General features: G+C 43.8%; 1 protein-coding gene across 2 annotated transcripts in view; it reads left to right on the plus strand.

Moving 5' to 3' along the window:
- The window catches only part of RGS14 (regulator of G protein signaling 14), a 261749-nt gene that overhangs the window by 65432 nt on the left and 179303 nt on the right, over positions 1-17014 (plus strand). The window contains exons 2-3 of one of the 2 annotated variants that reach the window (XM_077265913.1): positions 12219-12240; positions 14187-14347. In XM_077265913.1, coding sequence (XP_077122028.1) covers positions 12219-12240; positions 14187-14347 — 183 coding nt within the window. Of the gene's footprint in view, positions 1-12218; positions 12241-13874; positions 14080-14186; positions 14348-17014 lie in introns of those variants that run through there. The other variant, XM_077265912.1, reaches the window with a different exon arrangement.

The raw sequence follows: 17014 nt of genomic DNA on the forward strand, positions 1-17014 counted from the left end.
TATCAATCAGTGATACTTGCATGTCATGATTCTCAATGGCGAGAGAACATAGCCCAGCATATATGAGAACGAGCTCTTGGAAGATGGAAACTATACTGACCATGAACTAAACCTGCCGCACAACTAGAAGTGGCCGGGTAGCATGCCTACGTTTTTTTATCCCTAGATGCCCAGCGCCAGCCGGAGAACTACCTAATCCTAGCAGAGGAAAAGACAGTCCTGGCTCACCTCTAGAGAAATTTTCCCAAAAGGCAGACAGAGGCCCCCACATATATTGGCGGTGATTTAAGATGAAATGACAAACGTAGTATGAAAATAGGTTTAGCAAAATCGAGGTCCGCTTACTAGATAGCAGGAAGACAGAAAGGGCACTTTCATGGTCAGCAGAAAACCCTATCAAAACACCATCCAGAAATTACTTTAAGACTCTAGCATTAACTCATAACACCAGAGTGGCAATTTCCGCTCACAAGAGCTTTCCAGACACAGTAACGAAACAGCAGCTGTGAACAGGAACAAAATGCAAAAACACACAAGGACAAAAGTCCAACTTAGCTGGGAGTTGTCTAGTAGCAGGAACATGCACAGAAAGGCTTCTGATTACATTGTTGACCGGCATGAAACTGACAGAGGAGCAAGGTTATATAGCGACTCCCACATCCTGATAGGAGCAGGTGAACAGAGGGGATGATGCACACAAGTTCAATTCCACAAGTGGCCACCGGGGGAGCCCAGAATCCAATTTCACAACAGTACCCCCCCCTCAAGGAGGGGGCACCGAACCCTCACCAGAACCACCAGGGCGATCAGGATGAGCCCTATGAAAGGCACGGACAAGATCGGAGGCATGAACATCAGAGGCAGTGACCCAAGAATTATCCTCCTGACCGTATCCCTTCCATTTGACCAGATACTGGAGTTTCCGTCTGGAAACACGAGAGTCTAAGATCTTTTCCACAACGTACTCCAACTCACCCTCAACCAACACCGGAGCAGGAGGCTCAACGGAAGGCACAGCCGGTACCTCATACCTGCGCAACAATGACCGATGAAAAACATTATGAATCGAAAAGGATGCAGGGAGGTCCAAACGGAAGGACACAGGGTTAAGAATCTCCAATATCTTGTACGGGCCGATGAACCGAGGCTTAAACTTAGGAGAAGAAACCCTCATAGGGACAAAACGAGAAGACAACCACACCAAGTCCCCAACACAAAGCCGAGGACCAACACGACGACGGCGGTTGGCAAAAAGCTGAGTCTTCTCCTGGGACAACTTCAAATTGTCCACCACCTGCCCCCAAATCTGATGCAACCTCTCCACCACAGCATCCACTCCAGGACAATCCGAAGATTCCACTTGACCGGAGGAAAATCGAGGATGAAACCCCGAATTACAGAAAAACGGGGACACCAAGGTGGCAGAGCTGGCCCGATTATTGAGGGCGAACTCCGCCAAAGGCAAAAAAGCAACCCAATCATCCTGATCCGCAGACACAAAACACCTCAAATATGTCTCCAAGGTCTGATTAGTCCGCTCGGTCTGGCCATTAGTCTGAGGATGGAAAGCAGACGAAAAAGACAAATCTATGCGCATCCTAGCACAGAATGCCCGCCAAAATCTAGACACGAATTGGGTCCCTCTGTCAGAAACGATATTCTCCGGAATACCATGCAAACGAACAACATTTTGAAAAAACAGAGGAACCAACTCGGAAGAAGAAGGCAACTTAGGCAAGGGAACCAGATGGACCATCTTAGAGAAACGGTCACACACCACCCAGATGACAGACATCTTCTGAGAAACAGGCAGATCCGAAATAAAATCCATCGAGATGTGCGTCCAAGGCCTCTTCGGGATAGGCAAGGGTAACAACAATCCACTAGCCCGAGAACAACAAGGCTTGGCCCGAGCACAAACGTCACAAGACTGCACAAAGCCTCGCACATCTCGTGACAGGGAAGGCCACCAGAAGGACCTTGCCACCAAATCCCTGGTACCAAAGATTCCAGGATGACCTGCCAACGCAGAAGAATGAACCTCAGAGATGACTCTACTGGTCCAATCATCAGGAACAAACAGTCTACCAGGTGGGCAACGATCAGGTCTATCCGCCTGAAACTCCTGCAAGGCCCGCCGCAGGTCTGGAGAAACGGCAGACAATATCACTCCATCTTTAAGGATACCTGTGGGCTCAGAATTACCAGGGGAGTCAGGTTCAAAACTCCTAGAAAGGGCATCCGCCTTAACATTCTTAGAACCCGGTAGGTAAGACACCACAAAATTAAACCGAGAGAAAAACAACGACCAGCGCGCCTGTCTAGGATTCAGGCGCCTGGCAGACTCAAGGTAAATTAAATTTTTGTGGTCAGTCAATACCACCACCTGATGTCTGGCCCCCTCAAGCCAGTGACGCCACTCCTCAAAAGCCCACTTCATGGCCAAAAGCTCCCGATTCCCAATATCATAATTCCGCTCGGCGGGCGAAAATTTACGGGAAAAAAAAGCACAAGGTCTCATCACGGAGCAGTCGGAACTTCTCTGCGACAACACCGCCCCAGCTCCGATTTCAGAAGCGTCGACCTCAACCTGAAAAGGAAGAGCAACATCAGGCTGACGCAACACTGGGGCGGAAGAAAAGCGGCGCTTGAGCTCCCGAAAGGCCTCCACAGCATCAGGGGACCAATCAGCAACATCAGCACCCTTCTTAGTCAAATCAGTCAATGGTTTTACAACATCAGAAAAACCAGCAATAAATCGACGATAAAAGTTAGCAAAGCCCAAAAATTTCTGAAGACTCTTAAGAGAAGAGGGTTGCGTCCAATCACCAATAGCCTGAACCTTGACAGGATCCATCTCGATGGAAGAGGGGGAAAAAATGTATCCCAAGAAGGAAATCTTTTGAACCCCAAAAACACACTTAGAACCCTTCACACACAAGGAATTAGACCGCAAAACCTGAAAAACCCTCCTGACCTGCTGGACATGAGAGTCCCAGTCATCCGAAAAAATCAGAATATCATCCAGATACACAATCATAAATTTATCCAAATAATCGCGGAAAATGTCATGCATAAAGGACTGGAAGACTGAAGGGGCATTTGAAAGACCAAAAGGCATCACCAAATACTCAAAATGGCCCTCGGGCGTATTAAATGCGGTTTTCCACTCATCCCCCTGCTTGATTCGCACCAAATTATACGCCCCACGGAGATCAATCTTAGAGAACCACTTGGCCCCCTTTATACGAGCAAACAAATCAGTAAGCAGTGGTAACGGATATTGATATTTAACCGTGATTTTATTCAAAAGTCGATAATCAATACACGGCCTCAAAGAGCCGTCTTTCTTAGACACAAAGAAAAAACCGGCTCCTAAGGGAGATGACGAAGGACGAATATGTCCCTTTTCCAAGGACTCCTTTATATATTCTCGCATAGCAGCGTGTTCAGGCACAGACAGATTAAATAAACGACCCTTAGGGTATTTACTACCCGGGATCAAGTCTATGGCACAATCGCACTCCCGGTGCGGAGGTAGTGAACCACCCTTGGGTTCTTCAAAAACGTCACGAAAGTCAGACAAGAATTCAGGAATCTCAGAGGGAATAGATGATGAAATGGAAACCAAAGGTACGTCCCCATGAGTTCCTTTACATCCCCAGCTTAACACAGACATAGCTCTCCAGTCGAGGACTGGGTTATGAGATTGCAGCCATGGCAATCCCAGCACCAAAACATCATGTAGATTATACAGCACCAGAAAGCGAATAACCTCCTGGTGATCCGGATTAACACGCATAGTCACTTGTGTCCAGTATTGTGGTTTATTACTAGCCAATGGGGTGGAGTCAATCCCTTTCAGAGGTATCGGAGCCTCCTATGGCTCCAAATCATACCCACAGCGTTTGGCAAAGGACCAATCCATAAGACTCAAAGCAGCGCCAGAGTCGACATAGGCGTCCGCGGTAATAGATGACAAAGAACAAATCAGGGTCACAGATAGAATAAACTTAGACTGTAAAGTGCTAATTGAAACAGACTTGTCAGGCTTCTTAGTACGCTTAAAGCATGCTGATATAACATGAGTTGAATCACCACAATAGAAACACAACCCATTTTTTCGTCTAAAATTCTGCCGCTCGCTTCTGGACAGAATTCTATCACATTGCATATTTTCTGGCGTTTTCTCAGAAGACACCGCCAAATGGTGCACAGGTTTGTGCTCCCGCAGACGCCTATCGATCTGAATAACCATCGTCATGGACTCATTCAGACTCGCAGGCACAGGGAACCCCACCATAACATCCTTAATGGCATCAGAGAGACCTTCTCTGAAAATCGCCGCCAGGGCGCACTCATTCCACTGAGTAAGCACAGACCATTTGCAGAATTTTTGGCAGTATATTTCAGCTTCATCTTGCCCCTGAGACAAGGACATCAAGGCCTTTTCCGCCTGAAGCTCTAAATGAGGTTCCTCATAAAGCAACCCCAAGGCCAGAAAAAACGCATCCACATTGAGCAACGCAGGATCCCCTGGTGCCAATGCAAAAGCCCAGTCTTGAGGGTCGCCCCGGAGCAAGGAAATTACAATCCTGACCTGCTGTGCAGGGTCTCCGGCAGAGCGAGACTTCAGGGACAAAAACAATTTGCAATTATTTTTAAAATTTTGAAAGTGAGATCTATTCCCCGAGAAGAATTCAGGCAAAGGAATTCTAGGCTCAGACATAGGTGCATGAACAACAAAATCTTGCAAATTTTGTACCTTTGTGGCGAGATTATTCAAACCTGTAGCTACACTCTGAAGATCCATTTGAAACAGGTGAACACAGAGCCATTCAAGGATTAGAAGGAGAGAAAGAGAGGAAGGCTGCAGTATAGGCAGACTAGCAAGTGATTCAATTAAGAGCACACTCAGAACTAGAGAAAAAAAAAAAAATTTGTAGCAGACTTCTTTTTCCTCTCCTTTCTCAGCCAGTAATTTAACCCTTTTTTGGGCCGGTCAAACTGTCATGATTCTCAATGGCGAGAGAACATAGCCCAGCATATATGAGAACGAGCTCTTGGAAGATGGAAACTATACTGACCATGAACTAAACCTGCCGCACAACTAGAAGTGGCCGGGTAGCATGCCTACGTTTTTTTATCCCTAGATGCCCAGCGCCAGCCGGAGAACTACCTAATCCTAGCAGAGGAAAAGACAGTCCTGGCTCACCTCTAGAGAAATTTTCCCAAAAGGCAGACAGAGGCCCCCACATATATTGGCGGTGATTTAAGATGAAATGACAAACGTAGTATGAAAATAGGTTTAGCAAAATCGAGGTCCGCTTACTAGATAGCAGGAAGACAGAAAGGGCACTTTCATGGTCAGCAGAAAACCCTATCAAAACACCATCCAGAAATTACTTTAAGACTCTAGCATTAACTCATAACACCAGAGTGGCAATTTCCGCTCACAAGAGCTTTCCAGACACAGTAACGAAACAGCAGCTGTGAACAGGAACAAAATGCAAAAACACACAAGGACAAAAGTCCAACTTAGCTGGGAGTTGTCTAGTAGCAGGAACATGCACAGAAAGGCTTCTGATTACATTGTTGACCGGCATGAAACTGACAGAAGAGCAAGGTTATATAGCGACTCCCACATCCTGATAGGAGCAGGTGAACAGAGGGGATGATGCACACAAGTTCAATTCCACAAGTGGCCACCGGGGGAGCCCAGAATCCAATTTCACAACACTTGCAGTTTGGTGCACATGGCCTGCACAGTCTTTTCTCAGAAGGATTCTGGTTAGTCTTATCTCCAACACAACACACTCTGCTCAGCTTCACCAGCTGAGTGACCACAGTGAACACATGGCCAGATTCTCTTCATACAGTCCTGCTTATCATTACTGGTATCCATGAAGTTTAAGTACATAATGTGGAATATCTCCTGAAAAAAATGATTGGAGTGAAACAGTTTTTTTTTATAAAGCATTCATGTTAAATACAAAAGAGAAAATGATAAACAATAGTTTAAAACAAAAAAACAATGGGAGGGAAAAATAGAAATACCTAAAGCTTGCCGTGACACTGGTATTGGCACCATTTACATTAAATTAGTATGGAAACATATTTTGACTCCTCTGTGGTAAATCACAAATGAGAATCACCTGTGATTAACTGTCGGTGCCCATGTGACATGAATAAGCCTTTGAATGATGACTTTAGTGTTTTAAAAAGCCACATGGTAGGCCATGTTCCTTTGTCACAATGGTGACACAAAGGAGCTGTCTGAGGACATCAGAACTGCTTTCATTAGCAAACACAGGACTTCCAAAGGGTATAAGGCCATCTCTAAAGACCTTGGCTTCCCAATTTCAACAGTGCGCAATGTTATTAAGAAGTTTGCAAGCATGGAGCAGTCAAGAACCTCCCTGGATATGGGGGAAAGAGCAAAATTGACAAGTAATCTCTTCAAAGGTTGTTGAGAATGGTGGAAAAAACACCACATCAAACATCCAAAGACGTGAAAGCCAACCTGGAACAGTCTGGGGTCAAGGTTTCAACAAGTACCATATGCCACACACTAAACCAAGCAGAGCTTTATGGGCAACGACCAAGGAAGAATCCACTGCTGAAGAAAAGACATAAAAAGGAACGACTAATCTTTGCCAAAGAGTACCTTGACAAACCACAATCCTTCAGGGAAAATTGTGGGCAATTGTTATGACCCCAATGGCAGAGGGTCTCAGAAATAAATGCCAAGTCTGCAAACACAAAAAACCAGCTCATAGGGCAGTGGTAACTGGGCTGACCGTATATCTAATCCTAGCACCACAAATAGCAGCAGCCGGGGAACGTGCCTACGTTGGTTCTAGACGTCTCGCGCCAGCCGGAGAACTAACTAACCCTAGAAGGGAAAAGATAGACCTTTCTTGCCTCCAGAGAAAAGACCCCAAAAGTTGAATACAAGCCCCCAACAAATAATAACGGTGAGGTAAGAAGAAAAGACAAACGTAAGAATGAACTAGGTATTTAGCAAAAAGAGGCCCACTGACTAATAGCAGAATATAGTAAGATGACTTATACGGTCAGCAAAAACCATATCAAAAATTTCCACGCTGGATATTCAAGAACCCCCAAACCGTCTAACGGCCCGGGGGGAGAATACCAGCCCCCTAGAGCTTCCAGCAAAATCAGGAATCACATTTAGTACAAGCTGGACAAAAAATAGAGCAATGCAAATAACCAAAAAACAAGGAAGCAGGACTTAGCTTAATTTTGCAAGAACCAGGACCAGCAGACAGGAGCAAACAGAAAGGACTGATTACAACGATGCCAGGCACCAGACTGAGAATTCAGGAAGTTCATATAGCAACACCCCTGGACTAACGACCCAGGTGGGTGCCAAACTGAGGAAAGACAATCCCAGAATCATATCACTAGTGACCACAAGAGGGAGCCAAAAAAGTCTAATTCACAACAGGCAATGTAGACAAATCTAAGAAATATTGAGTTTTTTCGCAATGCAAAGCAACAGTTTGTTTACAGATGGGGCAATGAAGCTTATAAGAAAAAGAACACCCTACCAACAGTTAAGCATGTTGGAGGATCCACAATGCTGTGGGTTTGCTTTGCTGCATCTGGTAGAGGCCTTGATCGTATCACAAAAATCATGAAATCAGAGAATTATGAAGAGATTTTAGAGTGAAATGTCCTAGTGTAAGAAAGCTTGTCTTGAGTCGAAGATCATGAGTACTCCAGCAAGGCAATGACCCAAAGCACACATCCAAAAGAACACAGGAATGGTTGAAAAAGAAACAAATGGACTGTGTCAAAATGGCCAGCAATTAGTCCTGACTAGTGTTGAGCATTCCGATACTGCAAGTATCGGGTATCGGCCGATACTTGCTGTATCGGAATTCCGATACCGAGATCCGATATTTTTGTGATATCGGGTATCGGTATCGAAACAACATTAATGTAAAAATGTGTAAAAGAGAGAATTAAAATAAAAAATATTGCTATACTCACCTCTCCGACGCAGCCTGCACCTTACCGAGGGAAGCGGCAGCGTTCTTTGTTTAAAATTTGCGCTTTTCTTTCCTTTACGTGAGTCCCGGCTTGTGATTGGTTGCGTGCCGCCCATGTGACCGGGACGCAACCAATCACAGCAAGCCGTGACGTAATTTCAGGTCCTTCAGGATTTTAAAATTACGTTCCGGCGTTGTGATTGGTTGCGTCGCAGTCACATGGGAGACGCAACCAATCACAGCAAGCCGTGACGTAATTTCAGGTCCTTAAGGATTTTAAAATTACGTCCCGGCTTTGTGATTGGTCCGCGTCCCGGCAACATGGCCGCCATTAACCAATCACAAGCCGTGACGTCACGGGAGGCTGGACACGCGCGCTTTTTAAAATGGGCGCGTGTCCAGCCTCCCGTGACGTCCCGGCTTGTGATTGGTTGCGCCGCGGTCAACCAATCACAAGCCGGGAGGCTGGACACGCGCCCATTTTAAAATTTTAAAATGCGCGCGTGTCCAGCCTCCCGGCTTGTGATTGGTTGACCGCGGCGCAACCAATCACAAGCCGGGACGTCACGGGAGGCTGGACACGCGCCCATTTTAAAAAGCGCGCGTGTCCAGCCTCCCGTGACGTCACGGCTTGTGATTGGTTAATGGCGGCCATGTTGCCGGGACGCGGACCAATCACAGCAAGCCGTGATGTAATTTCGTCACGGCTTGCTGTGATTGGTCCGCGTCCCGGCAACATGGCGCCGTGACCAATCATAAGCCGGGACGTCACTGGAGGCTGGACGCGCGCGCTTTTTAAAATGGGCGCGTGTCCTGCCTCCCGTGACGTCCCGGCTTGTGATTGGTTAATGGCGGCCATGTTGCCGGGACGCGGACCAATCACAGCAAGCCGTGACGTAATTTCGTCACGGCTTGCTGTGATTGGTCCGCGTCCCGGCAACATGGCCGCCCTGACCAATCACAAGCCGGGACTTCACGTAACCAAGTAAAAGCGCGAATTTTAAACAAACAACGCTGCCGGTTCCCTTGCTGAGGTCCAGGCTGCGTCGGAGAGGTGAGTATAGCGATATTTTTTATTTTAATTCTTTCTTTTACACATTTATATGGATCCCAGGGCCTGAAGGAGAGTTTCCTCTCCTTCAGACCCTGGGAACCATCAGGAATACCGTCCGATACTTGAGTCCCATTGACTTGTATTGGTATCGGGTATCGGTATCGGATTGGATCCGATACTTTGCCGATATCGGCCGATACTTTCCGATACCGATACTTTCAAGTATCGGACGGTATCGCTCAACACTAGTCCTGACCTCAATTCCATTGAAAATCTTTAGGGTGAGCTGAAATCTGTCATTGGCAGAAAGGTCACTGCAAACATTCAAGAACTTGAACAAACTGCAAAGGAAAAGTGGGAGAAAACACCAGCTGAGAAGTGCAAGAAGCTTATTGATGGCTACAAGAAATGTTTGGCGGTTGTATTCAATACCAAATGGTGCGTAACCAAGAATTATTTAGGGGAATCTTTACTGCTGCACATGCTGTCTATTCTGTTTCTTCTTTGAAATTGCAACATGTAAGTTGAAAAACAATGATTTCTTGTTGTATTACTTTGGACCACTAATTAAAAATTCCTGAGGATATACTGTAACTTTGGTACATTTTCATTTATTTCTGAAGATATTGTACAGTCTATGAAAAAAATGAAGGGGTGTCAATAATGGTGAGCAAGACTGTAGATATCCAGGTGCACTAAATCAGGACCTGTGCTGCTGGGACATAACTCCTAGCCTACCTGACTTCCCTAAACGTCCCCCTTTCCCTTCCCCATAGACCGTATCTCAGTGATCAAAATAAAAACAAGTTACTCCAATCCCCATTGCCACTACTTAGTTATATAAAAATACAAAATACAATTTTTTTTTCATTCTTTGCAGTTAAGGTTGTGCTTGGGGTTAGATTGTGGTGGGGCTGTGATAGAGTTGGGGATAGGGTTAGGGTTGGGGGTTGTGCTTGGGTTAGGGTTGAGGTTGTGTTAGGGTTGGAGTTAAGGTTGTGTTAGTGTTGGAGTTAGAATTGTTTTTTTTTTTTCAAAAGTAAAAAAAAGTGATAACGATGTGACGGCTAGTGTTGAACATAAGTGCTCACTAATAGAGTTTCCATCGGGTGCTCAGGTGTGCATGGAGTATCGCAGATCCCCACATGTTTTTTTGGGGGTGTCCAACAGCCACGAAACATGCAGGGCAGGGACTTGAGCATGTCACTGAACACCCGTGATATTCGGTGCATACCCGAGCACCCGATGCAAACTGGAGTAGCAAGCACTGGCGCTAAACACTAATGATGACATATTCTCAACATGACAACCTAATGTTATCAACATCTGTGTCGTACCTGAAGATTCAAAACGCTCACTATACCCTTGGATAAAATCCTTGAGGGGTGTCACTTGTGGTGGGTTTCCCCTGTTTAGGTACATCAAGGGCTCTCCAAATGAAACATGGCATCCGCTCTCGATTCCAGCCAATTTTGGGTTCAAAAAGTCACATGGTGCTCCTTCCCTTCTGACCCCTGCCGTGCACCCAAACAGTAGATTTCCCCAACATATCGGGAATCGGCGTACCAAGGAGAAGTTGCATAGCAAATTTTGTGGTACATTTTCTCTTGTTACCCTTGTGAAAATAAAAAAAGTTTGGGTCTAAAGTAATTTTTTGGTGAAAAAAGTTAACTGTTCATTTTTTCCTTCCACATTGCTTCAGATCTCGTGAAGCAACTGAAGGGTTAATACACTTCTTGAATGTGGTGTTTAGCATCTTGAGGGGTGCAGTTTTTAGATTGGAGTCACTTTTGGGTTTTTCTATCATATAGGCCCCCCAAACACACTTCAAATGTGAGGTGGTCCTTAAAAAAAATGGTTTTGCAAATTTTGCTGTAAAAATCAGAAATCGATGGTTAAGTTTAAACCCTTCTGACTTTCTAACACAAAAAATTCCAAAATTGTGCTGATGTAAAGTAGACATGTGGGAAATGTTATTTATGAACTATTTTGTGTGACATATCTCTCTGATTTAAAGGCACACAAATTAAAAGTTTTAAAATTGCAAACTTTTTGCCAAATTTCCATTTTTTTCATAAATAAACACAAGTCATATTGAAGGAGTTTTACCACTGTTATGAAGTACAATATGTCTCGAAAAAACTTCTCAGTCTTTGGCATTAACTCAGCTTGTCGTTTTTGGAGGAAGAGAAAAGCTGCCTATGACTTAAAGAACAAAGTCCCTACTGTCAAGCATGGAGGTGGAAACATTATGTTTTTGTGGTATTACTCTGCTAAGGCACATGACTACTTCACGACATCATTGGGAGAATGGATGGAGCCACGTACCATAAAATCCTGAGTGACCACTTCCTTCCCTCCACCAGGACATTAAAAATGGGTTGTGTATGGGTCTTCCTGCTAGACAGTGACCCAAAACATGCAGCCAGGGCAACAAAGGAGAGGCACAAGAAGAAGCACATTGAGGTCATGGAGTGATCTAGCCAGTCTCCAGACCTTAATCCCATAGAAAGCTTATGGAGGGAGTTGAAGCTCCGAGTTGCCAAGTGACAGCCTCAAAATCTTAATGATTTAGAGATGATATTCAAAGAGAAGTGGACCAAAATTCCTCCTGACATGTGCACAAACCTCCTCATCAACTACAAAAAGTGTCTCACTGCTGTGCTTGTCAACAAGGGTTTTACCACCAAGTATTAAGTCTTGTTTGACAGAGGGATCAAATACCTACAGTATTTCTCACTGCAAAATGCAAATAAATTTACATAATTTATACAATATGATTTTTTGGGATTTTATTTTTGATATTCTATCTCTCATTGTTAAAATTAACACATTGTTAGGACATTGTTTTGTTCGTTTTTAATTAAAAGTACAGTCATCCAATCCTGGTCCATCATGACATACATGCTTAGCTTCAGAACCAAACCCAACCCAAAAAATTAAATGTGACCAATAATATTTTTATCAGACAACAGCAAAATGGCCACCTCAATCATTTGCGTAAAATTTAATAATGATTACCTTCAGAAGTAGTCCTTCTGGTTGACTTTAAACTGGGTATGGACAGCTAATTAACTTGGTAGCATAAGTGATTACATAATTATTTCATGTGCAATAGTAATAACAAATGTATTTTTCCCTTACAGGTGCTGGCAGTATCTGATGGAGGTGAGTCACCTGAAAAAAGCAATAGGGAATATTTTTTATGCCCTTTCTGAATAGTTACTTTCTGTTGTATGTGAATGAAACAATAGCACAGCATTACAGTAAGTGTACGTTTTGGAAAAAAAAAATTGTTATAATCCCTGAATTGTTTTACAAAATAAAATTAATAGGAAAAGTATTTCAAGCAGTTTAAAAGTAATTTTTCAGGTGTTTTTGCAGCAGCCCTGCCCTCAAAAATATATGTGTGCACGCAAACTTATAAGTGCTATGCTGATAAATACTATTTGGCCAATTCGTTCTCAAGAATTATATCAGGAAAAACAACAGCTATTCCCACGGAAACAAAAACTCCTACAGCTCCATCTACAGAAAAATAAGAACGTTATGGGTATCAGAATATGGTGACCAAGAAAAAGATATTTTTTAAAGTTTTTTGTTCTGCAAAAGTAGCAAAGATAAAAAAAAATCTCTATTAATTTGGTATTGCTGTAATTGTATCAATTCACAGAATAAAGATAGCATAACAATAATAATGAATAGTGTTTAAAAAATAAATACAATAGAGAATTACTGTGTCTTATTCAGTTTTGCTACCCAAAAAGTGTAATAAAAAGTGATCAAAACATCACACAAAATCTCACCAATGAGAACTAAATCTTGAAAAACATAAACCCGCATACAGCTCAGTTGATGAAAAATTGTGAAACTTATGGCTTTCAGTATATGGTGTCCCAAAAATATTCATTTTTTTTGAAGACTGTATAATTGTACAAAAGTAATAAAACAAAAACAAGTAACTGCATATATTTGGTATTGCCATCGTTGTACTGACCCACAGAATATGTTTTTCACAATTTATTTGTGCAGCATTGGCGAATAGCGTTAAATTTAAAACACATAAAAAAACTGTGACAAAATTGCTCTCTACGCCTAATGGGACAGTAAGTGTATGTACACATGGAATGCATATGCAGTAGATTTTCTAGATTTTCGAGTTTGCACGGGCTGCAAAAACAGGATCTGAAGTGTAATTTGACAGGCTCTGCAGATTACAAATCTGCACAATTTTACCACGGATATTAACCCTTTGCAATGCAAATGTGAAGCTTAACTGCACTATTTCTATGATATCTAAGGCGTTATTTCCCTCTCCATATTTTGCTGTGGCTTTTCTGCTATGGAAGGTTTGCAGTGGAACTGGTCCATGTGGCTTTACCCAAAGGCCAATTAACGTGAGCAAATTATCTGCCTGCGACAAGTGTCGATATACCAAAAAGATGGCACTCATTTTCTTACATTTACTTATATACAATTATCATGGGATATTATGATTGTTGCTCTCCCCAGTTTTCATCATTGTTGGCAGCACATCCTTATTTACGCGAGGGGATGTACTGCTGATCAACAAAGTAAGATGCGCTTAACAAATGTTTGTGCTAATGCCCCGTGTGAAATGTCCATAACATTGGAAGAACACTTAATGTTTTTTCACGTAAGCATGTCTTGACCATAAGCAATTAGTCTGCTTGAGGGCAAATTCTTCTTAGCCATCTCACAGCAACTTCTGCCACTAAACACTGAAATGATTATATGGGAAATTCTGACAGTGTACTGGAGACCAGAAGTGGTGAGCAGAACTCTTCTCTAGTGCCAGACATGTCACTTCCCTTTTGTTTCTGCTTCCATGGAAAGTACTGGAACACATTTTAGTATGCATAACACCTAGCAATAGATAAGAAGGGCATCTGATGGCATGTATGGCCATGCTTCAAGCAGCTCACACGTATGTCGTTGGTTTTTGGAAGCAGGCTTTATTGCATAGTCATCATAACCATCATAAAGGTAAGTGGGATCTTTATATGTTTGTACCACAGCTATATTTTATGGTGAAAGCTATATTCAGTGTTAATATTCGAAGTTGTATACTGATTAATATCACTCTTTTGCAGAGTTGAACAACGTTGATTTAGGTCGTCGCGGCAGTGACAAGAGTCTCAACAGTTTGCCAAGTGTCCAGACTGCAGGACTTGGATCAGAGCATTCAGTTGCCAGCTGGGCAGTGTCATTTGAAAGGCTTCTTCAAGACTCACTCGGGGTTGAATATTTCACGGTAAGTTAAGAATCATACATTACCTGAAAAGCTGATAAAAACAAAAAGTATTTTAAAGTATTCTTTTAAAAAAGTCATAAGTTTGATATCAGAAAAGGAGCTTTTAAAGCCACCATACATTTTAGATTGCTGTTGGCCGACTGATGGTTGAGCCGATCCTTCAGCTGGCAGCTATCTTGCCCTATAAACAGGAGTATTAACTCTGCTGAGATCTCCTGTGTTCTCTGTGAGATAGTCAATGCTATAATTTTCTGGCTGCGGCTCATTTCTTCGAGACAAAAGATTCGGTAGTCCGAAATCTGACATGTCTTATTCTTAGCTTCTCATTCATTTGTCGGAGCTCCTATTGACATTAAACTGCTGGCTGGACCTGTCGATAACGGAGGGTCCAGCCAATGTTAGTTAGCACTCTGGAGGATAGTTTTCGAGCCCCAAGATTCATGATAGATAGTTACATTTCAGCTTGGTTTCTATAATTCAATGTTGTGTTAAATGAGCTAAAGGGTTTTCAAGTTTCAGTAAAGAGGTTATGGAGCGCCCCCACACCGCCGCAGGGCCGAGGGGCACCCGGAGCCGGGCCTCTGAGAGTCTCTGTCCAGTTCTGGGGTTGTCACGGTGGCTAGACCCGGTCCGTGGCCCTGTCTGTCAGTGGGGGACGTCCAGTACAATAAGTGGTGTTGTAACGGTGCAGTTGTGGGGTGCAGGTCGCGGTAAATAACGAGGACACCAGGTTGCAGTCTCTTTACCTCTTTACTGAAGATCTCTGAGTCCTCAGTCCAGAATACCGCTCACCAGGCTGGGCAAGTCCGGCCGGTCCAATGACACTTCCAGAGTTCTCTTCACAGGAGGAAATCTGTGCCTTCCCCCTAGCGCTATGTGTTGTAGTCCTTCCCTGCTGCGCTTACGGAAAGTACCCCACAACTGTTGTGTCTGTTTCTTAAGTTCCCTCACAACTCGACTAGATGATGTTCTGCTAATCCTCCGTCCCTCCCTGAGGTTCGGGTAGGAACGGCACCCGTTTGACGGGTAGGCCTGGAGTTCTTCCGGGACCCTAGAGACGCCCCTCTCCCACAATTGCCTCCCAAGACTTCATAGGTGATTTGAGTTAGACAGCCCGCCTGAGACTGACTGTCCTGCCGCTGTTTGGAGTATTGCTTGAAGCTGAATGTTATTCTACTCCCTCGGCGTTCCGGCCACCGGTAGTGCGCCTCAGTAGGATGTTGCTTCGATCTTGCAGCACGACTCCTACTGGTATTTCTCCTTTGCGTGATCCCGTTTCTCACTCAGCACAATCTATCTCTCTTCTAATCCTTTCTTGGGCACCGCCGCTACCCGGAGCAGGCACGGTCCCGTTACGTTCGTTCTCGTTGCCAAGCCCCTGTCAGGATCCCACCCCTGACAGAGACCCTACTGTATCTTCCCCTACAACACCCTCTGCCACAAGGTGTTGCCTGGTTCCAACCCAGTCAGCTTTCTGATCTAACTTCCTGCCTGACCCCCGGTTTACCCACTATGGTGGGGAGTGGCCTAATGAATAGCACCCTTAGCTCCCCCCGGAGGCCCGGCTGTGAAATGTATTGGTGTCTGTGATACCTGATCAGATGAACTCCTTCAGTGCCATCGGACGCACCATAGCTCCCCATAGTGGTGGAGCCACAGTACTGCAACGACCAGGACTCTGGGGCGCTGCAGTTACATATACAATTTGCTTTTGGTTGACCACAGACATTCAATATAATATCCTGCAACACGAACTGTCACATTTACAATCAGCTTATATATGTGTTTTGAACATGGCAAATGACTCCACCAACCAGAGCTAAGACAGTACTGGATAATAAGTACAAACTATCTTACATCCTACTTCATTAAAGGGAACCATGTTAGAGTTGACAATTAGCATTTGAAGCATGTGTCTGTCACAAATAACAGTCATCAGTAAAAGGAGAAAATAATGTTATAGTCATTGGTTCAGTCATCAGGGTATTGTGCAGCACGGAGCAGTCACAGCTGTTCTCATGTCCTCTTCTCAGTTGATTGGTAATCTGGAACTAACCGGTTAGTTTTAAAGAATACGTACAAATAGGGGTACTGTTAAGTATGAGGGATCATAAAAGGTACATTAAAAAAGCACTCCACCCATCAAAGTATTTATCATCTCAATATATTAATAATTAACACCACTAGAATGCGGTGGAATATGTAAATTACAGTTACCTTGGTTAAGGAACATGTTCAGAATCTGAGTTGTATAACTTGAAATTAGCTGTTGTTGATATCAGTTGTCAGTAGTAAATGCACAGTATACTCATGTAAGATCCCTGCCTGTACCTGTCGCCTGTGTTTCCACATATGTGCTGGGCGATGCAGGATGACTGTGCAGTAGCCTTGTTTTACTCCTGGGATTTATGCTATCACTAGCATGAAAGCTTAGGGGATAGACCCTGGCTTGCTGCTTTCTATTCTCCTAAGTCTCAGACTTCCACTGCTGGTTATATTCTATACTACCCTTCATTCATTCCTGTTGCTCAGCATCTATTCCACCTCTTTGATTTTTTTTTACTGACCGCTACCAATTTACTAACTATTCTTCTGATTTCCAATTCTGTCTTTGACTTTATTCTCCTGGTAATGACCCCACATGATGACCATTCTTTCTGCCACTTG

This window comes from Ranitomeya variabilis, chromosome 5 (assembly GCF_051348905.1).
Source record: "Ranitomeya variabilis isolate aRanVar5 chromosome 5, aRanVar5.hap1, whole genome shotgun sequence".
In the NCBI taxonomy this organism is placed as follows: Eukaryota; Metazoa; Chordata; class Amphibia; order Anura; family Dendrobatidae; genus Ranitomeya; species Ranitomeya variabilis.